The 25,031-nt window shown below is 45.1% G+C and overlaps 1 protein-coding gene across 5 annotated transcripts in view; it reads left to right on the top strand.

The window, feature by feature from the left end:
* LOC109873286 (collagen alpha-1(VII) chain) overlaps positions 1–25,031 on the top strand; it is a 98,805-nt gene that overhangs the window by 30,564 nt on the left and 43,210 nt on the right. For all 5 annotated transcript variants that reach the window (XM_031822592.1, XM_031822583.1, XM_031822590.1 and 2 more), the window contains exons 11-53: positions 618–737; positions 1,431–1,580; positions 3,388–3,504; positions 3,710–3,856; positions 3,990–4,115; positions 4,209–4,355; positions 4,743–4,865; positions 5,052–5,324; positions 7,299–7,442; positions 7,666–7,797; positions 8,645–8,791; positions 9,148–9,279; positions 9,401–9,547; positions 9,799–9,918; positions 10,082–10,231; positions 10,348–10,484; positions 10,579–10,705; positions 11,232–11,375; positions 11,568–11,743; positions 11,944–11,982; positions 12,127–12,153; positions 12,260–12,304; positions 12,429–12,542; positions 12,914–12,985; positions 13,411–13,446; positions 13,548–13,601; positions 13,707–13,781; positions 13,893–14,006; positions 17,182–17,208; positions 17,347–17,400; positions 17,540–17,611; positions 17,693–17,752; positions 18,749–18,784; positions 18,905–18,949; positions 19,045–19,080; positions 19,362–19,406; positions 19,590–19,625; positions 19,777–19,812; positions 19,978–20,010; positions 20,144–20,215; positions 20,433–20,492; positions 22,641–22,676; positions 22,858–22,938. In XM_031822592.1, coding sequence (XP_031678452.1) covers positions 618–737; positions 1,431–1,580; positions 3,388–3,504; positions 3,710–3,856; positions 3,990–4,115; positions 4,209–4,355; positions 4,743–4,865; positions 5,052–5,324; positions 7,299–7,442; positions 7,666–7,797; positions 8,645–8,791; positions 9,148–9,279; positions 9,401–9,547; positions 9,799–9,918; positions 10,082–10,231; positions 10,348–10,484; positions 10,579–10,705; positions 11,232–11,375; positions 11,568–11,743; positions 11,944–11,982; positions 12,127–12,153; positions 12,260–12,304; positions 12,429–12,542; positions 12,914–12,985; positions 13,411–13,446; positions 13,548–13,601; positions 13,707–13,781; positions 13,893–14,006; positions 17,182–17,208; positions 17,347–17,400; positions 17,540–17,611; positions 17,693–17,752; positions 18,749–18,784; positions 18,905–18,949; positions 19,045–19,080; positions 19,362–19,406; positions 19,590–19,625; positions 19,777–19,812; positions 19,978–20,010; positions 20,144–20,215; positions 20,433–20,492; positions 22,641–22,676; positions 22,858–22,938 — 4,064 coding nt within the window. The remainder of the gene's footprint in view (positions 1–617; positions 738–1,430; positions 1,581–3,387; positions 3,505–3,709; positions 3,857–3,989; positions 4,116–4,208; positions 4,356–4,742; positions 4,866–5,051; positions 5,325–7,298; positions 7,443–7,665; positions 7,798–8,644; positions 8,792–9,147; positions 9,280–9,400; positions 9,548–9,798; positions 9,919–10,081; positions 10,232–10,347; positions 10,485–10,578; positions 10,706–11,231; positions 11,376–11,567; positions 11,744–11,943; positions 11,983–12,126; positions 12,154–12,259; positions 12,305–12,428; positions 12,543–12,913; positions 12,986–13,410; positions 13,447–13,547; positions 13,602–13,706; positions 13,782–13,892; positions 14,007–17,181; positions 17,209–17,346; positions 17,401–17,539; positions 17,612–17,692; positions 17,753–18,748; positions 18,785–18,904; positions 18,950–19,044; positions 19,081–19,361; positions 19,407–19,589; positions 19,626–19,776; positions 19,813–19,977; positions 20,011–20,143; positions 20,216–20,432; positions 20,493–22,640; positions 22,677–22,857; positions 22,939–25,031) is intronic.

Below are 25,031 nucleotides of genomic sequence, written 5' to 3'. Positions count from 1 at the left end.
CCCACAATCATTTTATGATCAATTTCTCTCAGCCAATCATCAGTCATTTGTGTGTGCTGTGTGCTGTGCTTGTTGAGTGTCCTTCCCTATAAGCATGCTGAAATTCTGTTGTCAATTTGTTTCCTGTGAAATAGCATTGTATCTGGTCAAACACAGTTTGAGCCATTTTTATGAGCCTTTGTTTGTGAATGGAAGAGGAGAACAGAAGTTCTACAGAAGTTCACAGCAAGCACAGTGCCTTGTGGCAGTCATGTGAAGGCTACATTAAGAGGAAATCATTTGGAACTGTTTTTGGATGGATGGATTTCATGCCATGTAAACTATACCGATTGGCCTCATGGTCTCATGACTTTATTTGAACCATAGGTGGAAAGGTAACAGTGATCAGAATGGTTGTCATCGCCAGATAGGGAGCATTGCACGTCTTTCTCTGACACTATTCTTTCAAATTGTTAGAAAGTCATACTTCCAGCTGGTGGTGACTATTTGCGCTGCAGTAAACATAAAAAGTCTGAAGCTCTCATATATTGTTCTTCTGTGCCCTATTTCAGTATGTGCACTGTGTTTACAACTATTTTTGTGTGTGTTTGTGTGTGCGTGTTATGTCTGTCTTGCAGTGCGTCTAGAAGCGGCCCAGCAGCTGTCAGTGGATACTGTGTCAGAGCGTAGTGTCCGGGTGTTGTGGAGAGGAGTGGGTGGAGCCAGGGCCTACAGACTGGTCTGGGGACCATTCACCGGTAAGGAGAGAGACAGTGACATTTGACAGCAGATTATGTGCCAGTATACCCATGCACCAATCAATATAGACTTACCTTATTAACATGTATATTTACACAGAGAGGTTGTTCTTCAGAAATGTATAGTGACACAGAATGGAATTTATGAGAGAATCAGCAAGGCTGTTTATACTTTGAATAGTGAGCAGTCAGTGACACAATTTATATGTGCACAACAACTGTCCTTTTCTTTCACCCCTCCATACCTTCCTCTATCTTCTCTCCTCTGCTCTCCTCTCCCCCACCCATCTCTCATCTCCCCCTCTCTCCTCTCCCCCATCTCTCCTCTCTCCCCATCTCTCCTCTCTGCCCTCTCTCCTCTCCCCACACCCCTCTCTCCTCTCCCCCGTCTCTCCTCTCTCTCCCTCCCCCACTCCCTCTCCTCTCCCCTCTCTTATTCTCCCCACCCCTCTCTCCTCTCTCCCCCCTCTCTCCTCTCCTCTCCTCTCCCCACCCACCCACCCATCTCTCCTCTCACCCCACCGCCTCTCCTCTCCCCACTCCCCTTCCCCCCACCCCTCTCTCCTTCCCCCCACCCCTCTCTCCTCTCCTTTCCCCCCACCCCACCCTCCTCTCCTCTTCCCCCACCCATCTCTCCTGTCTCCTCTCCCCCCATCCCTCTCTCCTCTCCCCCTGCCTCTGTGTCTCTCCCAGGTCGTGATGTGGAATCTGTGGAGGTGGCTGGTGACAGTGAGACTCACACCCTGTTGAACCTGCAGCCAGACACTGAGTACATTGTCACTGTCATCGCTCTCTACGAAGGCAACACAGAGGGTCCTGGTGCTACCACCAGGTTCAAGATAGGTATAGAGCTACACACACACCCATGTATGCATGGCAGACACGCATACACACACACACAACACGCATACACAACACACACACACACAATTCAGTAACTTCCTAAGCACTTTACAAAGTTAAGCAAATTTGGAGAGATCACTGAAACACAAACAGATTTCCCTCTCCTCTCTCGCTCTCATTCTATTTTCCTCTCGTTCTATTTTCCTCTCGTTCTATTTTCCTCTCACTCTATTTTCCTCTGTCTTTGTCCCAGTAACTTCCACTTGTGGTTCATCTTAGCCAATGAAAGAATGCCTTTATGAAAGACTATTTCTGCTGCGTCCAACAGACCATAGTGTAAAGGAGGATAATAGAGGCAGTAGAAAATAGAGGAAATAGAGGAAGAGAGATAATTATATTATTCTGCTTACTAAATATTTACAGTTGATCCTTTTTTGGAAGTTAAATCTGTTGCACACATGCATACTGTGCAGAAAACACACACAAACACACACACATACAACTTCCTGTGTATGACACATTTTTGAGGGATGTCTTCACTTAACAGGGATTTGTTTGAGTTAAAGCTGAGTCATCATCATGTTTATTGGTCTGGATTATAATCAGGGAGGGGGTAGCGTACTGTAGTTATTTAATACAGAATGCCTCCTAATGCTCCTCTCTGGGATCTTTGATCTCAAATGGAAGGGGAAACACACAATGTTTGTGTAGCTAAGAGTTGTTCTAAATAAGTGTACCGGCAGTCCAACTAAGATGCATTATGAATTGAAATCCCCTCTAATAGCTGATTATAAACTGGGTGGTTCGAGCCCTGAATGCTGATTGGCTGAAAGCCGTGGTATATCAGCTATAGCACGGGTATTACGAAACATTTCATTTTACTTTTCTAAATACGTTGGTAACCAGTTTATAATAGCAAGGCACCTTGGGCGTTTGCGGTAAGAACAGCCCTTAGCTGTGGTATATTGGCCATATACCACACCCCCTTGTGCCTTATTGCTTAAATATCCCCTTTTTGGTTCCGTTTTTCTGTGCTCTGTTTTATTTACTTATCAAATAAGGAACACTCAAAATGTGCACTTATAAATCATAACAATTTTAATCAAAATACAGCTGTAGACAGAAGTCAAAGATCAAACATCACACATACAACTGATGTCTCTCCTGAGTTCTGTCCCATAGGAAAAGTCCCAAGTTATTTTATTAAGCCCGAAGTCCAGCCCTAGTGATGTTACTGCATACGTCATTACCTGCTACTCATCCGACCAAGCCCATGCATACACAGCTATATAAACCTACAAGAGAGAAACAATAGTTCCAGTGTTTTCTAAAGCATCAGCAGTAAATGTCCACTCCCCCAAGTTGATTTATAGAAGTATGTCTGACTAGCCTCTGATCTATTTTACTCCCCTGCAGGGCTCTATGTTTATCTTTGAAGTGCTTTCTCACAGACCCCATGCAATAATTAACACATTTCTCAGACCATTTCTTTATAATATGCAGAGACTTAGTAAAGACTGTGGAACAATTTAAAAAACTTAAAATTAATATATACTGTATATTGTTAATCAGTAGTCTAGGACCCTATAAATGGGGAGGAGGAGGGGTCCCATAGCCCCCCTCCCTTCTATTAATACAACATAAGCATAGTCAATTATTATAATACATCAAACATTTGGTGCAGCCCCTATCATGACCCCAATTTGACCCCATCACCCTGAATGGGTTTTTAAGAGGTTCTGGCATACCATGATATATCAGTTGATAAGACCCATGGTTGGGTTGTGTCTCTGTTACCCCCATGCAGAGCGTCTGGAGCAGCAGGTGCTGAGGGCAGCCACCACCGGGCCCTCCTCCATCCGCCTCACCTGGAACTTAATCCAGTCTGCCAGGGGATACCGCCTGGAGTGGAGGCAGGGGGAAGGTCAGACACACACACACACACACTCATGCTTGCATACACACGTAAGGACACACACACACGTACACTCACACATACAAGCGAAAGTTTCATGTACTTTCGAACCCCTCAACATTGAGTACACCGATCCACGCACACAAACATAGATGTACCCTCGCTGACTGACTGTCAACGTCAAACTGCCTTACTGTAGTCTCTCTCTCCTCAGGTGGCAGAATGCAGAGTCAGTCATTCTCCAGGAACACCACTATTTATGATCTGTCAGGGCTGCAGCCCAGCACTGAGTATGTCATCACCTTGTTCACCCTGTATGAGGGACGAGAAGAGGCCACCCCCGTCTCCACCTCTCCCACAGGTCAGAGATAAGGGCAGGCGCGACCCGCTTTGTTTTAGCCCCTTTGTATTTTATATTTACTTCTATATTTCACTTATTATTTGTATGTTATTTGTTTTACCATTTTACTGACTCCCCCCCCCCATGTGTACAGTGGAACAGCCGGTGGGGAGGGTGTCCAACCTGCGAGTGGTAGAGTACCTGGGCAGCACTGTGCGACTGGGATGGACAGGGGTAGCCGGGGCAACGCAGTACCGTATCCTCATGGTCAACACTGAAGGTAAGGGCACATCTCAAATGACGCTCTATTCTCTCCCTATATAGTGCACTACTTTAGACGGATCTCACATATGTTTTAACACTGTACTTACAGCGCAAACAGAGGAAACCCGCAGTATCCCTGGAAGCCAGACGACCCTTGACCTTAGGGGTCTGACAGAGGGCGTGTCTTATGGGGTCAGCGTGACAGCTGTGGTGGGAGACAGCGAGGGGGACCCAGTCACTGTCTACATCAAATCAGGTGAGACACACACACACACACACACACACACACTGATTGTATGCTAGTGCATGCTCCAGCCTGTGAGAGAGAGGATGTGGATGGATTGAATGCATGCAGATCTTGGCTCAGGGCTGTAGGGTGTTTGCCAGTTTGGTAAACAGTGCTTTGCTGTGGCTGTGTGATGAATGGCTGCCAGCTGATTGTCAATGTGAATAGGTGGTGAATAGTGATACTGAGGGGAGGTGAGCTGTAGCAAGCACAGACAGAGATAAAAGAAGAGGGCTGTGTTTAGTAGGCACGAAATGGCAAAATTTTTGGAATGGGAAATGTAAGTTTGATATTGAGCATGGGAAATAGTTTGGTGGTGCACTGAACCGCAATGTTCTTATTGATGTGTGATTTCAGAACAAGCATTGGAGAGAGTGACAAACCTGCGTGTGACAAACACCAATGGTCGGCGACTCCGAATCGCCTGGACAGGGGTTTCCGGGGCAACAGGGTACAGGGTCACTTGGAGACAAGGCAACAGTAAGTGTCAGCTGAATTATGCTTGGAATGATTTTGTGATAAACTAGTCCTCAGAAATACAATGTTGTGATAACATAATTATAGCAGCAGTCCCTATTTTCTATGTATGTGTTACTTTCTCTCACCTTCTCTTTTATATAGAGCAGTGTCCCAGTGTGTGTCTTTAACATTGTGTATCTCTCCTAGATGCGGAGCAGTCCCGTGTTCTGGGGCCAGAGGCCTCGTCCTACACAGTGGAGGGGCTGCAGCCAGACACAGCTGTGGTCCTGGGCGTGGCGGCTGTGATTGGTCAACGTATCGGAGAGGTGGTCACCCTCTCGGCCAGGACCAATGGCAACAACGGCTCAAGCACGGTTAGCGGCCTGCGTATCATTGATGTCACCTCTCAGAGGATACGCATCACATGGTCACCAGTCTCCAGGGCAACTGGCTACAAGATTACCTGGCGCAGTGGAAATGGTAGGCGTGAATAGGATAAGTGAGATAGGTGTTATCTGACGTATAAATTACATTTCTAAGGATCCTTACCTTAGGTCTCAAAGCGCATTAAGGCTCAAAGAACACATTGTATTGGGATTGACTAGTAGTTACTCTAGTCTAGTAATACAGTAATAGCAATCCCCAGTAGCGTTCACCTCGTTGCCTGACCCATAGAGAATGATAGAGGCCTCTAGTGGCCAAAAGGCTGTTTTAGCATGGCCAGAGCCATTGAGGGCTTACACCATTTTAATGTAGTCAACTGTGTGTGGCTTACAACTTTATTGGCTGATATCCCTGTTGGAGTCATATTCAAGCAGGTCATCAGGAGTGATCAGCCAATTGTAAAAAAAAACATTTACTACTTCAAAATGGAGATTGCCTCAATGGCGCTACCTGTGCGCTCCCAGACCGCATAATTGGAACTAAACTCAGCAAAAAAAGAAACGTCCCTTTTTCAGGACCCTGTCTTTTAAAGATAATTCGTAAAAATCCAAATCTTCATTGTAAAGGGTTTAAATACTGTTTCCCATGCTTGTTCAATGAACCATAAACAATTAATGAACATGCACCTGTGGAACGGTCATTAAGACACTAACAGATTACAGACGGTAGGCAATTAAGGTCACAGTTATGAAAACTTAGGACACTAAAGAGGCCTTTCTACTGACTCTGAAAAACACCAAAAGAAAGATTCCCAGGGTCCCTGCTCATCTGCGTGAACGTGCCTTAGGCATGCTGCAAGGAGGCATGAGGACTGCAGATGTGGCCAGAGCAATAAATTGCAATGTCCGTACTGTGAGATGCCTAAGACAGCGCTACAGGGAGACAGGATGGACAGCTGATCGTCCTCGCAGTGGCAGACCATGTGTAACAACACCTGCACAGGATCGGTACATCCGAACATCACACCTCCGGGACAGGTACAGGATGGCAACAACAACTGCTCGAGTTACACCAGGAACGCACAATTCCTCCATCAGTTCTCAGACTGTCCGCAATAGGCTGAGAGAGGCTGGACTGAGGGCTTGTAGGCCTGTTGTAAGGCAGGTCCTCACCAGACATCACCAGCAACAATGTCGCCTATGGGCACAAACCCACCGTCGCTGGACCTGACAGGACTGGCAAAAAGTGCTCTTCACTGACGAGTCACGGTTTTGTCTCACCAGGTTTGATGGTCGGATTTGCGTTTATCGTCGAAGGAATGAGCGTTACACCGAGGCCTATACTCTGGAGCGAGATCGATTTGGAGGTAGAGGGTCCGTCATGGTCTGGGGCGGTGTGTCACAGTATCATCGGACCGAGCTTGTTGTCATTGCAGGCAATCTCAATGCTGTGCGTTACAGGAAAGACATCCTCCTCCCGCATGTGGTACCCTTCCTGCAGGCTCATCCTGACATGACCCTCCAGCATGACAATGCCACCAGCCATACTGCTCGTTCTGTGCGTGATTTCCTGGAAGACAGGAATGTCAGTGTTCTGCCATGGCCAACGAAGAGCCCGGATCTCAATCCCATTGAGCACGTCTGGGACCTGTTGGATTGGAGGGTGAGGGCTAGGGCCATTCTCCTTAGAAATGTCTGGGAACTTGCAGGTGCCTTGGTAGAAGAATGGGGTTACATCTCACAGGAAGAACTGGCAAATCTGGTGCAGTCCATGAGGAGGAGATGCACTGCAGTACTTAATGCAGCTAGTGGCCACACCAGATACTGACTGTTACTTTTGACCCCCCCACCCCCCTTTTTTCAGGGACACATTATTCCATTTCTGTTAGTCACATGTCTGTGGAACTTGTTCAGTTTGTCTCAGTTATTGAATGTTGTTATGTTCATACAAATATTTACACATGTCAAGTTTGCTGAAAATAAACGCAGTTGACAGTGAGAGGAGATTTCTTTTTTTGCTGAAGGATGCTTTCTCTATCATTCTTTATGGCCTGACCCCATCTGTCTACAGGAGTGGAGTCCTCCCGCACGGTGGCCGCTGATGTCACTTCCTTCACCATCGACAGCCTTCAGGAAGACTCCTCCTACCGGGTCTCAGTATCCTCACTGATTGGGTCTCGGGAAGGATACCCCACCTCCCTGAACACCAGAACAGGTACTCTATCACTCCATTACCAAATTGACCCCTAACCCCTTCTCTTCTTGATAACCCATAGTAGATTTGAATGAGTTGGTTAACTGTCAACAATATGGTAACAGCTTCACTTAGCCCTCACTTAGTACATTTAAAAATGGATTGAATTAATTAAATGAGTGCTATCCTATAGAACAGTGCTTGTAAATTGGTGACTGATCTCTTCCACTTCTCTGTCCTCAAGAGTCAGACCAGTTGGTGGTGGGAACAGTGACTTCACTCAAAGCCCAAGAGTCCCGCGGTGAGGTCGTCAGAGTAACATGGGTGGGCGTGCAGGGAGCGACAGCCTATCGTGTGGCTTGGAAGCGAATTGACGGTGAGAGATTCGATTAGCTTTACTCCTTTGAAATGTGAATGATATTGCCATGATGTTTCATTATTAAATATTGTACTATACATAGCTCATTATAATATAGGAATTACCTCTATTCACACCAGCCACACATAACATAAATATATATATATATACTCACGAACAGAAAATTGGCCAGTGTTACCTCGTGTTGAGTTTTCTGTGTAACACTTCTAGTGTTGATTCAGATGTTAAATTAACACTCATTGTTGTAAAATAACCCCACTGTTGGTGTTAATAACCAGTGTTAAACCAAAACCACACCCATCATTATCATATTTACCAGCATCCTCTAATGCAGGTGGATTTTTAGAATTGCTGTTTTCAATTTCTGTTTTTGTATGTGCATTGATTGACTAATTCACCTTGTGTTACTCAAATATAAATAGTATACATTTTTCTGTTACTTAGACGTTGCATCCGTTACTGAAAGGTTGTTCTAGTTAACCCATAAGAGTCTAAGGCTTTATGACATACGCTTTGTATTGAGTTAAATAATGACAACATATTCACTTAGGATCTCACTAGGATTGCCTGAAAATGGATGGATATATGTCTTTGTCACTAACAAATACAGTCGTAGGTATTAATTTTACACTTCACTCGAAAGGCAAGGCACTCTGGGAAATATGTAAATAAGGCTTGAACCTAAGCCGTTTGTTAATTTAACACTCCGTATAGACACTGGACCAGTGTTAAATGTCACACTGTCACTGTTGATTTAACAGTGGAGAATTTGCTGTGTATTAATAAAACATGGCAGCCATTTTGTGCCAGACCACTCACTACCACGCCTTCTGTCTTGGTATAGGTGGGCAGGAGAGGAGCCAGCTGGTAGGTGGTGACCTCACAGCGGTGGACCTGGAGCAGCTGGACCCAGGGGCTCAGTATGAGGTGCAGGTCATGGCCCTGGTTCAGAACAGAGAGGGATCCCCAGTCTCTGTCAGAGTCACGACACGTGAGTTACACTACAGTCTTAAAGAAAAGAGACTGTGCAGTTACATTGTACCTCTGTTTGATTAGAATGGATAAGAAAACATTGGAAGATACAACTTTACAGAATTACTATGTAGCAAGGTTGGGGTAAATTACAGTCAAATCAGAAAGTAAACTAAATTCCTATTCCAAATGGTCCTCATTGAAAAGCACTGAAGATAATTGGAATGTCAGTGTACTTCCTGAATTCACTGGAAAGCGTACTGCTCTGTACTGTATTCTGTGTGTGTGTGTGTGTGTGTGTGTGTGTGTGTGTGTGTGTGTGTGTGTGTGTGTGTGTGTGTGTGTGTGTGTGTGTGTGTGTGTGTGTGTGTGTAGCTGGGGAACCTGTTGCTGTGGACCGTGTGGAGGGGGTCAGGGTGCTGGAGGCTACCCCAAGGGTGCTGCGTCTGGTCTGGAGAGGAATGGCTGGGGTCACAGGGTACCGCATCTACTGGAGATCAGCCCTGGGTAAACACACACACACACACACACACATACACATACACGTACATAAAATGCTCATCCAAACAAATGTTTGCAATTTAATATTTATTTACGTTTTCTAATATTCTCTACTGGTTCCATTCAGGTGAGGCTGAATCGAGCCGTCTGATAGGTCGAGATGCGACCTCGTTTGACCTGGATGGTCTGCGGCCTGGTGTGAGCTACACAATGAGGCTGGCTGCCATCTTCAGGGACAGAGAGAGTCAAGCTGTCACTATCACAGCCTCCACAGGTACACTTCTCTGCCCACACCATCTCCTCTCCTTTCATTCACTATAGTTATGGACTGGAGTTTTCCTGGCCATGTGACTAGACTAAGATCAAACCTTATAAAAGCCCAAGGTTTTTGTGGTTATGGCTATAGGTTCTAACTGTTGTATAGTCACTACCACTTAATGTTCTCTATCACACGATTACTGAAGTCACTCACATACGGTTGTCTCTCTCTTAACTGATCACTCACTCCTCCTCTCCTCCCTTTAGCTCCCCTACAGCCTGTAACAGGTCTGCGTGTGGCAGAGGTTACCCAGAATTCTGTGTTGTTAGGCTGGGTTCCACTGACTGGTGCCACAGGATATATCCTGCGCTGGAAAGAGGAGAGAGGTGAGACAAAAACACTGCATAATGGGGTCACATTTGGTAGTTTATTGACTATGTTCCACAATGAAAGGTTGATCGCTAATCGTTGTTTGTGTGTGATTGTGTGTGTATGTACTTGTACGTACTTGTCTGTGTGGGTGCCTGTGTGTGTTTGGTCTCTAACCAGATACTGGTCCGGGTCAATCCACCACGCTGCCTGGGTCATCCAGCTCCTACAGGGTGACAGGGCTACGTCTGGGCCTGAGATACCGCTTCACCCTGCAGCCCAACTTCCAGAGGGAGGTGGGCCCTGAGATCTCAGTGGACGAACGCACTGGTAAGACTGATATCACTCCTTTTTAACCAGTCACTCCATTCCATCCCTTCTCCTTAGTCCTCATACCGGCCCATTATGTTCCAACCCCTCCTCTCTCACTGTGTCTCTGTCCTCAGTGTGTGTGGGTGGTCGTCTCGACGTGGTATTCCTGGTTCCAGCTTCCAGGGACCGGGCCAGCCTGGCTGATTCTCTGCTCTCCCTCCTGACCAGCGCTGCTGGCTCCCTCACCACCATTGGAGAACGGGACTCACAGGTACTGTACACATACAGACGTCTGTGATATGTGTGTGTTGGCTGCTAGTTTTCTTCTGTGTGATTCTGTGGCATGTTCTTTCTGTATCCTCCAGCTGGGGATTGTAGTGTACAGCGCCCGACCCAAGGTCTGGTTCCTGCTAAATCGCCATAGCAACAGTGAGACGCTGCTACAGGAGATCCTGTCCACGCCTTTTGAGGATGGCCCAGGGAATGCTATAGGTGTGTGTGTTTTGTACATACTTGTGTGCGTGTGTGAGTTTGTGTGTGAGTGTGGATGCCTGTGCATGTGTATATGTAACATTGAGAGGTATAGAGATCCTTACTTCAAATAACCTGTTTTTGCATGGACATTGCCATTGAGGGCTTCTGCCATTTTAGTGTTCACTTGGTGGGGATTTCTATAGGTTGGGAGCGATCAGCCAATGCTCAGAGCATTGCCTTCTTCAAATTGGTTTGCCTAGTTTGTAAATGGTTTTAAGCTATATCACTGCCATCTAGTGGCCACTAAATGAATGACACATAACATTTGGTTCAAGACTCCAGCACTGCAGGTGGCAGTAAAACACCAATATTAGCAATACACTTTTTTCAAACATCAAAAGAAGAAGTAAACGTACTACTTTAAAATAGAGATAACCTCAGTGGCGATTCCAATGCTGTCACAGATACCATAATGGCACAGATACAAAGTTGAGATCTCTATACATCTCTATGGTGATATTTAAATGTATATCTCCCCCTGCAGGCCAGGCAATGACGTTCACCAGACAGTTCCTTCTCAGCCCCACAGCTGGTCGTAGACCCAGAGTCCCTGGTGCTGTGGTGATCATTGCAGATGAAAAATCCTCCGACAACATCACTGTCCCAGCCAGTGTTGTCAAAGCCTCAGGTAGCCTCACACAGACTGTGTTGAGAGCGTTAAACACACAAGCACATATACAGCAACTGCACATCTCTACTAATGGAATTTTCTACAGTCAATTTTAACCTACAGTCCCTTGTCACACACTGTTTTAAAACTAACATTTTGAACAATAAATAGAAACATGCCCAATATTTTGTGTGTGTGTGTGTGTATCAGGAGTGACGGTGCTGGCGGTGGGTATAGGTAGGGCGGACTCTGAGGAGCTGCGCCAGGCAGTGACAGATGGCAGCACCCAGAACCTTCTATATGCCCGTGATGCCACCCAGCTGGGCACCCTGCACACCGACCTGGCTGACCTGCTGTGTGGCGTCGCCAGGATACCAGAGGGAGTGGTGAGATAAGAGGGGAAAAGTTGGTGGGGAGGGGAGGTGAGAGAGAGAGATTAGAAGTCAGACAATGCTGTAGATCCCATGATTTTGCTGTCAATGTAACCTCTCCCGGTCAGTCAGTGAATCATTTCCAGGGACTCAGTGACAACAATATGGTGGAGTGCTCTGTGTCTCAGTGTGTATGTTACTGTTTTCTATATCAGGGGCCAGTGACAGAGCAGTGTACCGTACAGTGTCCTCGGGTGAGTTACTGTACTTTACCTCATCCATCCACACACACACATAGCCATCATTACACTCTCACCACACCTTTCAACTTCTGTGTGCTCTCTTTTTCATCCCTCTTTGCCCTGCTATCTCTCATATCTGTCCATTTTACTCTATAGGGTGACCGGGGGGAGCGAGGAGGAAAGGTAACAATTGAATTGTTTTAATACAATTTTCTGTTACTGTATGTTGTCTTGGAAGCTCTATGGTCAGTAGTTGTGTCAGATGTCCTGATCAGTTACTCTGTTACAGGGAGAGAGTGGAAGAGACGGTGCTGACGGACGCAAAGGAGAGCCTGTGAGTCTTTCACCACTGATTACTGATCTAATACTGATAGCTCAAACATTAGCATTCACGTATCACCCACTGAGATTGTGTGTGTGTGTGTGTGTGTGTGTGTGTGTGTGTGTGTGATTTCCAGGGTCGTGATGGTTTGCCTGGCAGGGAGGGCCCCAGAGGGCCTGAGGGGCGACAGGGTCAGCCTGGCCGAAGTGAGGACCCCTCAGTGGGGGTCAGAGGGGAGAAGGGGGAGAGGGTGAGTACACATTAACACTTATACTCAACACTTGTACTGTTGTAGTGTACTGCTGTAGTGATGTAGTGAACAGATGTAGGATCTTAATTTGATCACTCTTATTGCTAAGAATGTTGCTGAGGATACGCAAACTTGCAGTGTATCCGAGGTTTAAAAAGGCTTCTAAAGTTTGTAATTTCCACTTTAAAATGTCAGATTTGATTTACCCCAACTAAAAATGTATCAACCTCTTCAAACATGTATGTTCATTATAATCCACATTTCCTGTAGGATTATTTTCCTGCTGTGGGATCATTTTCCCGCTGTAGCAAACTGGCTCAAATTAAGATCCTAGATCTGTACTGCTGTATTTACTGTTGTTTATTCTCCAGGGTTTTCCTGGTCTGGATGGGAATCCAGGGTTGCCAGGGCGACCAGGGACCCCAGGCCCTGGAGGTGTGCCGGTGAGTAGTCAGGGGCCACAGTTACTGCCAGGGGCAATCACAATGTGTAAATCAACTTGCCAATAACATAGGTCTTTTATCCTGATGCTCTTATACTGTAAGTAGTTGATGGTCAACCTGCTGTAAGTATGTAAGCCTTTTCTGAGTGGCCCATAGGGGCAGGCAGCTTGATTTACAGGTATATCCCCTGGAGAGGACACTAGGCTGTCGCAGGGCCTTAGCCCCAATCCATCTCCTTAATGCTGAGTGCCAAGCAGAGAGGCATCTGGTCCCATTTTTGGAGTTATCAAACCCCCAAACTTTCAATCTCAGGGTGGCACTCTAACCACATTGCCACTGAATTGGTCCAACCTGCTGAAGATGTGGTTTAACAAAATATTGTTTTATGTTTTGCTATTTATATTTTGCTCTTTTGTCTTTTTCAGGGTTCACAGGGGCTACCGGGTGTCAGAGGAGATCCTGTGAGTGTTCCTCAGCAACGCCAATGGGATCTGTTTATACTGTATCTTGTCTTTACGTGTGTGTTGTTGTATTATGAAGTTTGATGTTTTCTCTGTGGCAGGGTGATCCTGGGGTTACAGGAACACCAGGGACAAAGGGTGACAGGGGCGACAGGGTGAGTACAGCACATCTCTTTATCCTCTGTGAACTATTGTAGGTAATCCCATCTGCTGTGTGTGTGTTGGTTGTTCACAAAGCTGTTTCTCTGGTGTTGTTCCAGGGTGAGCCAGGGTCAGCTGTTTCAGGAGGAGGTCTGCCCGGGAGGAAAGGGGAACCAGGGATCCCAGGAATACAAGTGAGAGACACACACACACACACACAGTCAGACACGTGTGATGGTAAGTCATATTCTCTTCAGTTTAATTAATTCTGAATGACGATGAATGACGTTCTCTCTGTTACCTAGGGTACCCTAGGGCGTCCAGGGAATGACGGGGCCAAGGGCTTTGTGGGACCTGCAGGGACCCCTGGACAGGATGGTCGCCCAGGGATACCAGGCACCCCCGGCCTCTCCATTAAGGTCAGTTACCCTGGTCAGGTCTGGCCCTTGACACAGTAACTAGTAACAGAACACATGGGGGGGAGAAAGAGATGAGTACCAGCAGAGGGGTACCAGCAGCCTGTAACCTGTAAGGGCCTTTCGTGGACTACAGGAAATGGAGGAGCGAGCATGCCCCCATCCACATCAATGGGGCTGCTGTAGTGGAGCAGGTCGAGAGCTTCAGGTTCCTCAGTGTTCACATCACTAAGGAATTAACATTGTCCACACACACCCACACAATTGTGAAGAGGGCACGACAGCACCTCTTCCCCTTCAGGAGGCTGAAAAGATTTGGCATGGGCTGTCAGATCCTCAAAAAGTTCTACAGCTGCACCATTGAGAGCATCTTGACTGGCTGCATCACTGCTTAGTAAGTCATCTGCAAAGCACCCAACCGCAAGGCGCTACAGAGGGTGGTGAGTATGGCTCAGTACATCACTGGGTCCGAGCTCCCTGCCATCCAGGACGTCTATACCAGGTGGTGGAAGGCCCAAAAACATTTCTCTACTGGTACCGCACGGCAAGCGGTACCAGTGCACCAAGTCTGGAATCAACAGGACCCTGAACAGTGGTTACCCCCAAGCCATATTAAGGCTGCTGAACAAGACCGCTAAATAGCTAAATACCCAGACTACCTGTATGGACCCTTTTTTGCTCTCTTGCACTGACACTGACACACACTGGACTCTACCCACACACTCACACATGTTTACACTGACAGCCCAACACACACACACTACATACGCTCACACACACATAACATGTGCACACATGCATACTGATGCCAAACACTCATACACACACACACTTTCACACTCACCACATACGCTGCTGCTACTCTTTATTATCTATCCTCTTGCCTAGTCACTTTAACCCTACCTATATGTGGGGTGGTAGGTAGCCAAGTGGTTAGCGCGTTGGACTAGTAACTGGAAGGTTGCTAGATCGAATCTCTGAGCTGACAAGGTAAAAATCTGTTGTTCTGCCCCTGAACAAGGCAGTCAACCCACTGTTCCTAGGCTATTGTTGTAAATAAGAATTTGTTCTTAACTGACTTACCTAGTTAAAAACTAAAAATATGTATGTAGTTACCACGCACCATGCACATTGACAGGTACTCCCTGTATATAGGCATGTTATTGTGTATAGATGGGTTGGTTGTTCAGCAACAAAACTGACGTTTGTGCAACTATGGGGCAAAACAAACTGGGTCAAGGGGTAGGCAACCCTGTTTCTGGAGTGCCTCTGGTACTGTAGGATGTTGTTCCAACTATGCACCACACATGAACAACTGAGCTAATTTATCAGTTCAGTGATTGCCTAAATTCAACACACCTGGTCTTCTAGGTCAGTTAAATCAAAAACATGAAGTACCTGCAGCACTCCAGGACCAGGGTTGCCTACCCCTGGCTTAGATGGTTGACAACATGTAAACTATATTTTGTATACAATGTTTATTGAAAACATAAATACATTTGCACAATAAGCACTTGTTGTCCCTCAAATACATCACTACAGTTGTTGGTTAGCTCACTCGTGAATTTTTGCCATAACATTGACATGAAATCAGTCAAACCACCTCAAAACAAGACATGGTATCAAGATCAAAATGAAACTAGATGGAACGAGTCACTTACGATTCCCCACATGGCAGTTTCTTGTCATTGTCGGTTGCTAGCTGGACATCCAGAATCACAACACGTACAGACTTCTGCCCCATTAAAGCGCTTGCATCGGTTCCCTGATGTTGTCAGCTAATCCATCTATTTATTCCTCATGTCACATTTTTATTTTATTCTTTATCTTTAACATTGTTGGATAAGGAGGCATAATTAAGCATTGCACTGTTAGTGTACACCTGTTGTTTACAAAGCATGTGACAAATAACATTTGATTTGATTTGACATGGCCACATTGAGGTGAAAGAGTTGTTCCTCGTTTCACAGGCACTAGTGATGCGGGGGTTGACTCATAACCCGCAGTGCCCGCAGTTATATCTGCAAGGCGGATGGGTTTAGGGTCATTAAATATTGTGTTTTGTACTTGGGAACAGGAGTGGAGAAATATATATATTTTTTCTTCTGCATCTCGAGAACATGCAATGCTCAGTTAGATAGCATCTGTAGAGGTGCTGTCTTTATCATAAAAGCTGATAGTATTTCAACCACATAAAGTATGCCAAACTGAAATCTTATCAGAAACATGTTGGGTCGTTTTCACAGCTTTCTTTTCCCTTACAACTGGTCAAACTGATGTAATTGGACATTTTGCGTAGGAAACCTTTCAGGTTTTTTTTGGTTGCTTTATTGTATTTTCTCCCAAGTTCCTAAACATCTTTTTTTCTGCTAAAGATGACAGAGAAAATTGTACCGATGTCAACTAGATTGAAGCATTTATTCTATCGATCTATTAAATTATTCTGTTGGGCAAGGGTTTATTTAGTCTTCTAGGGCAACGTAATGACAGAAGAGAAGCTACATGTATCTAATTATAGGGCCTCAGATTTCACTTGATCACATATAGTCGGGCGGTTGCTGATATGGTATTAGCAATTGCGGGCGGGTGGGCGGTGAACAAACATCTGACCTGCGCACCACTAACAGGCACCTTATCAGTTCAAGTTCAATTCAAGTTTCTCCCAAAAACATGCCCCCTTTTCAAAAGTTCTCAGATGGTTCTAACTTGAAAGTGCTGTGAGGGATGTTCATATATCTTTTACAAAATATATCTTCACCCTAAGAGTAACCCCCCAACAGTATGGTTGTGATATGATAATGTGGGAATACATTTTAGATTTCTAGGTTATTTTCATTCTCTGCCTTTGAGTATATCTGTCACCATCCTCTTTATGTTTTCATCTTCCACCTGATCATGCCCTTCCATCAGTTTCCTTGACAACCAGCATCTTTAGACTTAGAGAGGCCTTGATGTTTTGTCATAGTGCAGTAGACTGGCATTGTGTGCGTGTTTCTGTGGGTGTGTGTTGGCGCACGTGTGCGTGTCTAGAATTCAAATGTATTCCTATACTGGGATGTAGAGTCTGCGAAACTACAAAGCTCAATCACTAATAATTTCTATCTCTCTCTCGCTCTTTCTCTCTCTCTATCCCTCTCTCTCTCTCTCTCGCTCTCTTCCTCTCCCTCTCTCCTTTCAGGGAGACAAGGGCAGCACCGGAGAGAGGGTGAGTCGTACAGGGCTATCCCTAGCTTGTCTTGTAGATTCATTGCATACATCTCTGGAGGAATGATGGGGCATAATGATTGTGACCTCTCTGTTATCTGTCTCTCTCTGTCTGTGTGTCTGTTTGTCCTGCTGACAGGGACCTCCAGGAGTGGGCAGTGGCTTGGCTGTGAAGGGGGAGAAGGGATCACCGGTAAGCTCGGCGTGTGTCTTTTTGTATATGTGCCTACATTTGTATCCTGCAGATCTCTGGGGTGATAATTATACTGTACACATCTATGGTTTGATGTGTTACCATAACTGACTTATTTACCATATCTTGTTGTGTTCAGGGGTCTAATGGAAACCCAGGAGCTCAGGGTCTCAGAGGATCTACAGGACAACAAGGAGCCAAAGGAGACAAGGTTGGTACTGTGTGTGCCTGTGTGTGTGCGCCTGTGTGTGTACAGTATATGCGTGTATACTGAGTGTTTTTTATGTTTCAGGGGGAGAGTGCAGAGGGGTTGCCAGGACTGGCTGGGAAGGCAGGAGAGCCTGGTGATCGGGTAGGATACACATTTACATACAGTGCATTCGGGAAGTATTCAGACCCCTTGACTTTTTCCACATTTTGTTACCGGAAAGGTCCTTTCCCAAACTGTTGCCACAATGTTGGAAGCACAGACTCAACTAGAATGTCACTGTATGCTGTAGCGTAAAGATTTCTCTTCACTGGAGCTAAGGGGCCTTGCCCAAACCCTGAAAAACAGCGCCAGACCATTATTCCGACTCCACCAAACTGTACAGTTGGCACTATGCAGGTAGCGTTCTCCTGGCATCCGCCAAACCCCAAACGGACTGCCAGATGGTGAAGTGTGATTCATCACTCCAGAGAACGCTTTTTAAGTGCTCCAGAGTCCAATGGCAGTGAGCCACTCCAGCCGACCCTTTGCATTTCACATGGTGATCTTAGGCTTGTGTGCAGCTGCTCGGCCATGGGAACACATTTCATGAAGCTCCCGACGAACATTTATTGTGCTGATGTTGCTTCCAGAGGCAGTTTGGAACTCGGTAGTGAGGGTTGCAACCAATGACAGACGATTTTTACGCTCTACGTGCTTCAGCACTCGCCGGTCCCGTTCTGTGAGCTTGTGTGTCCTACCACTTCGCGGCTGAGACGTTGTTGCTTCTAGACGTTTCCACTTCACAATAACAGCACTTACAGTTGACTGGGGCAGCTCTAGCAGGGCAGACATTTGACTAATTGACTTGTTGGAAAGGTGGCATGCTATGACGGTGCCACGTTGAGAGTCACTGAGCTATTTCTTCAGTAAGGCCATTCTACTGCCACTGCTTGTCTATGGAGATCATATGGCTGTGTGCTCGATTTTATACACTTGTCAGCAACGGGTGTGACTGAAATAGCCAAATCCACTAATTTGAAAGGGTGTCCACATACTTTTGTACAGTACATACATGTGTACATAGATATCTTTTTACTGTAAAATGAAGGACATACTCAAGTCCTGTACAACATATTCCAACACGTTTGTGTGTTTTAGGGTCCCCGTGGGCCTGCTGGGAGCATTGGACTCAAGGTTAGACAATGCAAAACATTGAATCAAATCTCCATGTTTGGGAATGTATGATATAATGTATATTTGGGTGGTTGGGTGGGTTTGGGTGGATGGATGACCCTGCTCTCTCTATCTTCTCAGGGGGACCGGGGCCAGCCAGGTGAGCCTGGATCACAAGGTGACAGGGTGAGTATGGATACAGCCCCTCTAACCCAGTTAGACTGTGGCTGTTAAACTGTTTTGTCTGCTGTGGGTTGTAACTGACTGTGTTGCCTTTCCAGGGGGAGAGAGGACTTGCTGGCTTGGCAGCGGAGAGGGTGAGTACAGTACCATGCATTTGGTTATGCCTCTTTTCACTGTGACCTTGTTCATGACCATGACGCTAGATATTGTACAGCTACAGTATAGGAGTTTCACATTTGTTTTCCGTTTTCATGTGTTCACTAGTATTTATCCTTATCCTTGCTCGCTCACTTTTACTCCTACACTGAACCGAATCCATTTGTATTAGCATGAAGGTCACAGGTATCGGAAATGCCTGCTGAGGGTTGTCATGCAGTGTGTTGTTCTGACCACAGTGTGGCGCTGTGTGTTTCAGGGGGAGAGTGGACAGCCAGGCTCTACAGGGGCTCCAGGCCTGAGGGTGAGTAACCATGTCTTACTGTACCTCTACATGATTTGAGTCATCTTCACATCGTGACCCACCACTATTGATTGATGTTGTTCAGTTATAGGATTTGATGATGCATGCAGAGTCTTTAGATATTTGTGATATTTTATTACAATGCGTGAGTGTGTGAGTAAGTGTGTGTTGACTTGCTCACAGGGTTTCCCTGGCACCAGTGGATTACCAGGAGAGAAGGTGAGGCTAATACAGTCTGACTGACTCTGATCATTTAAATTGAATCTCCACAAAATTAAAATGAGTGAACTATGTAATGTAATCAGAACAATGACATCAAATAAACATAGATGAACATCAGATAAAAACACCCTAACCTGTCTGTCTCCAGGGCAGTGAGGGCGCTAAAGGAGAACCTGGCCGGAGTGTGAGTCACCTCATACATGGTTTATTTTGATGCCTCATAATTAGATGGACCGATATGTTTTATTTTTATGGATTTTTATGGAAGTACTTCTCTACAGTAAATGCAGAGATCAGTATTGGTCAATGTAATGATATTTCCTCCTTTTGTATATTTCTACACATCCAGGGGCCAGGATTAGGTGGGAAGAAAGGTGAACAGGCAAGTTTCTCACTTTTACTTCCTCATACTTCCCATCTCCATATTAATGGTTGATATGTTGATGTACTGGACACAGTTACAACACTTTCTCCATAGACTCATTCTCTCTTCCCCCTCTCCTCTCTTTCCTCAGGGTGAGCCGGGTCTGCCAGGTCCAGAGGGGCCCAGGGGCCAGAAGGGCGATCCAGCCCAGAAAGGTGAAAAAGTGAGTTGGTACCCACAGGTTACATGATGGTGCGCTGCATGAAACAGGCACTCCATGCCCTTCGGTGGTGTGTGTTTGTGCTCGGCATGTGTGTGTGTACAGGGGATTTAATTATGTTCTCTATGCAAGCTGGTATCAGTGTTTTATGCTGTTCATCTGTCTTTCTGTTACTCACTGTCTCTCATTCTCTAATTTCTCTCCTCTTTCATTCTTCCAGGGTTCCCCAGGTACTGGCTCTCCTGGCCAGGCTGGATCTAAAGGGGAGCAGGGGGATCGGGTGAGTTCAGAGGAAGCTTTCTTTATCTAAGCTACAAATCTCCTTGATATACATTTTTTTCTTTATTGTTTTCTATATTGTAGAATAATATTGAAGACATCAAAACTATGAAATAAGATATGGAATCATGTAGTAACCAAAAACGTGTTAAACAAAATCAAATATATTTTATATTTGAGATTCTTCAAAGTAGCCACCCGTTGTCTTGATGAAAGCTTTGCACACTCTTGGCATTCTCAACCAGCTTCACCTGGAATGCGTTTCCAACATTCTTGAAGGAGTTCCCACATATGCTGAACACTTGTTGGCTGCTTTTCTGTCACTCTGTGGTCCAGCTCAACCCAAACTATCTCAATTGGGTTGAGGTCAGATGATTGTGGATGCCAGGTCATCTGATGCAGCACTTCATCACTGTCCTTGGTCAAATAGCCCTTACACAGCCTGGAGGTGTATTGCGTCATTGTCCTGTTAAAAAACAAATGATAGTCCCACTAAGCGCAACCAGATGGGATGGTGCATCGCTGCAGAATGCTGTGGTAGCCATGCTGGTTAAGTGTGCCTTGAATTCTAAATAAATCACTGACAGTGTCACCAGCAAAGCACCCACACACCATCACACCTCCTCCTCCATGCTTCACGGTGGGAACCACACATGTGAAGATCATCCGTTCACCTACTCTGTGTCTCACAAAGACATGGCGGTTGTAACCAAAAATCTCAGATTTGGACTCAGACCAAAGGACAGATTTCCACCAGTCTAATGTCCATTGCTCGTGTTTCTTGGCCCAAGCAAGTCTTGTATTCTTATTGGTGTCCTTTAGTAGTGGTTTCTTTTCAGCAATTTGACCATGAATGCCTGATTCATGCAGTCTCCTCTGAACAGTTGATGTTGAGATGTGTCTGTTACTTGAACTCTGTGAAGCATTTTTTTGGGCTGCAATTTCTGAGGCTGGTAACTCTAATGAACATATCCTTTGCAGCAGAGGTAACTCTAGGTCTTCCTTTCCTGTGGCAGTCCTCCTGAATGCCAGTTTCATCATAGCGCTTGATACTGCGTTTTTACTGCACTTGTAGAAACTTTAAAAGTTCTTTACATTTTCTGGATTGACTGACCTTCATGTCTTGAAGTAATAATGGACTGCCGTTTCTCTTTGCTTATTTGAGCTGTTCTTGTCATAATATGGACTTGGTCTTTTACCAAATAGGGCTATCTTCTGTATACCACCCCTACCTTGTGTAACGGTCTGAGTGTAGTGGGTGAGGAGTCAGGCGCAGGAAGCAGAGAGTTCAGGGGAGTGCTATTTTAATGCACTGAGAAAACGCTGAACATAGGCCAACCCTCACAAAAACACAGGGCGTACTGAACAAACAAATGCCCCAAACAGGGGGACTTAAACTGTCCAGGGAAAACCCACAAAATGGGAAAACACAAAACCCATAGACGTGCACACAAGTACACCAAACAGATGATCACAATAATTAATCCCGCACAAGGAACCCTGCGGGCCGGCTGACTAATAAAGCCTTACTACCTAACTCAAAACAGGTGCACACAATCAACACATAAGGAGGGGGAGGAAATAATCAGTAGCAGCTAGTAGGCCGGCGACGACGACCGCCGAGCGCCACCCGAACGGGAAGGGGAGTGTCCTTCGGTCGGAGTCGTGACACCTTGTCACAACACAACTGATTGGCTTAAAATCATTAAGAAAGAAAGAAATTCCACAAATACATTTTTAACAAGGCACACCTGTTAATTTAAATGCATTCTCGGTGACTACCTTATGAAGGGGTGGTAGGTAGCCTAGTGGTTAGAGTGTTGGTCTAGTAACCGAAAGTTTGCTAGATCGAATCCCCGAGGTAAAAATCTGTCTTTCTGATTTGTTTAACATAGTTTTGATGTCTTCACGGTTATTCTACAATATAGAAAATAGTCCAAATAAAGAAAAACCCTTGAATGAGTAGGTGTGTCCCAACTTTTGACTGGTACTGTCTCTGCAGAAAGCCCCCAAAGGTATATTGTAAAACATATGTATCATTCATTGAGCTTCCCTGTGTAGCTGCTGAAAGGTGCTCAGCATGTAGGTCATGTCCTACATACTCAGACTGACAGTCTGTAAACACCTAAACATGTTCTTTCCCCTTTAGGGACTCTCTGGCTTAGCTGGAAGACTGGGGATCAAGGTGAGACACTTGTCTTGACTGGCTTTTGTCTTTTTTTATTTGAACTTCTATTTAGTATTTCTGTTGCATCAGTGTTGCTTTCTCATAAAGTAACTTGTACATTCTTGTAAGTAATTCTTAGCTTTCTTATAGTAAAATTACTGTGTCGTGTCCAGCTGATGTGTTCTTATTGGTTTTGTAGGGAGATTCAGGTGAACCAGGAGAGAGAGGGGAGACAGGACGAGCCGGACCCGCAGGAAAGAATGGCATCCCAGGGAAAGAGGTCTGAGACACTAGCCATTCGACCCTGGAGCTTTTCACCTCTGCCAAACCCCTGCATGTTATACTATCACGCACCCAATGCAAATCATCCCTGTTTCAATAGTAGTCACTTACTGCGCTAACGCCCTGTTATCACTCTAATACTACTACTCTGTTATAACTATACTACTATTATGTTATACCTATTGTATTTTCTCAAACTCTGCTTCTTCACTACTGGGCCCATTACCTTTTTACATCTACACTTTTATTTCTCCAGTTCAATCAACCTAGAGCAGTAGTCACCAACCTTTTCTGAGCCAGAATCACTTTGTGAGCCGAAATGCAACCCGAGATCTACCGCTCAGATTTCTTTAAAAACATGACTTCAAAAATGTAAGCCTATGCAACATTAACCAATTAAAAACAGTTCTGCAGTGATGAGGTTCGTGCAGTAGGCTACAGAACCAATACAGTCGTGGCCAAAAGTTTTGAGAATGACACAAATATAAATTTTCACAAAGTCTGCTGCCTCAGTTTGTATGATGGCAATTTGCATTTACTCCAGAATGGTATGAAGAGTGATCAGATGAATTGCAATTAATTTCAAAGTCCCTCGTTGCCATGCAAATGAACTGAATTGCAAAAAAACATTTGCACTGCATTTCAGCCCTGCCACAAAAGGACCAGCTGACTTCTCCCAACCATCCAGGAACAGTTTGGTGACGAACAATGCCTTTTCGAGCATGATGGAGCACCTTGCCATAAGGCAAAAGTGATAACTAAGTGGCTCGGGGAACAAAACATTGATATTTTGGGTCCATGGCCAGGAAACTCCCAAGAACTTTAATCCCATTGAGAATTTTTGGTCAATCCTCAAGAGGAGGGTAGACAAACAAAAATCCACAAATTCTAACAAACTGCAAGCATTGATTATGCAAGAATGGGCTGCCATCAGTCAGGATGTGGCCCAGAAGTTAATTGACAGCATGCCAGGGCGGATTGCAGAGGTCTTGAAAAAGAAGTGTCAACACTGCAAATATTGACTCTTTGCATCAAATTCATAAATTGTAATTATTGTAATTATACTTCAGTATTCCATAGTAACATCTGACAAAAATATCTAAAGACACTGAAGCAGAAAACTTTGTGAAAATTAATATTTGTCCCTTTCTCAAAACTTTTGGCCACGACTGTATATTATTACTGCATTTTGGCTACGCTTGAATTGCACTGCCAATGTTGTTCTTCTCAGACCATTTTGACATTATATTTCAAAATTGTAGGTATATGATCACACTGGTAATAGATTGTTTGTTGTATTACTTGTGAGGCACAGCTGAGTGAGCATAATAAATAGCTTTTTTGCTGGACTGATGCCCTGCATCTGATGGTCAGTCTGAGGGGAGGGAGGGAACAGCGGTGAGGCTGCCTCTCACCCGACTCACCATCCCGGCTCTCTCCCTTCCTCCATGAGAAAAGGGACAGACTTTTAGCTCATGGCAAAACTTAAGTCACACTGCATTATTTCTGCTTCATGCACCAATTCATGTTGTTACTCCTATGGCCAGAGAAAGTGAAATATTCCTTGATATAAAAAAAGACGCAAGCTGCCAATAATAACAACTTAAACATAGCCACAGGAAGTAGGGATGCTGAGGTTGCTGCAGCAGGCCCTTTTTTAAATTTTTTATTTATTTATTTATTTCACCTTTATTTAACCAGGTAGGCTAGTTGAGAACAAGTTCTCATTTGCAACTGCGACCTGGCCAAGATAAAGCATAGCAGTGTGAGCAGACAACAAAGAGTTACACATGGAGTAAACAATTAACAAGTCAATAACACAGTAGAAAACAAAGGGGGAGTCTATATACAATGTGTGCAAAAGGCATGAGGAGGTAGGCAAATAATTACAATTTTGCAGATTAACACTGGAGTGATGAATGATCAGATGGTCATGTACAGGTAGAGATATTGGTGTGCAAAAGAGCAGAAAAGTAAATAAATAAAAACAGTATGGGGATAAGGTAGGTGAAAAAGGGTGGGCTATTTACCAATAGACTATGTACAGCTGCAGCGATCGGTTAGCTGCTCAGATAGCTGATGTTTGAAGTT

Source organism: Oncorhynchus kisutch, linkage group LG1, assembly GCF_002021735.2.
Source record: "Oncorhynchus kisutch isolate 150728-3 linkage group LG1, Okis_V2, whole genome shotgun sequence".
Taxonomy (NCBI): Eukaryota; Metazoa; Chordata; class Actinopteri; order Salmoniformes; family Salmonidae; genus Oncorhynchus; species Oncorhynchus kisutch.
This window is presented reverse-complemented; position numbering and strand designations above follow the sequence as displayed.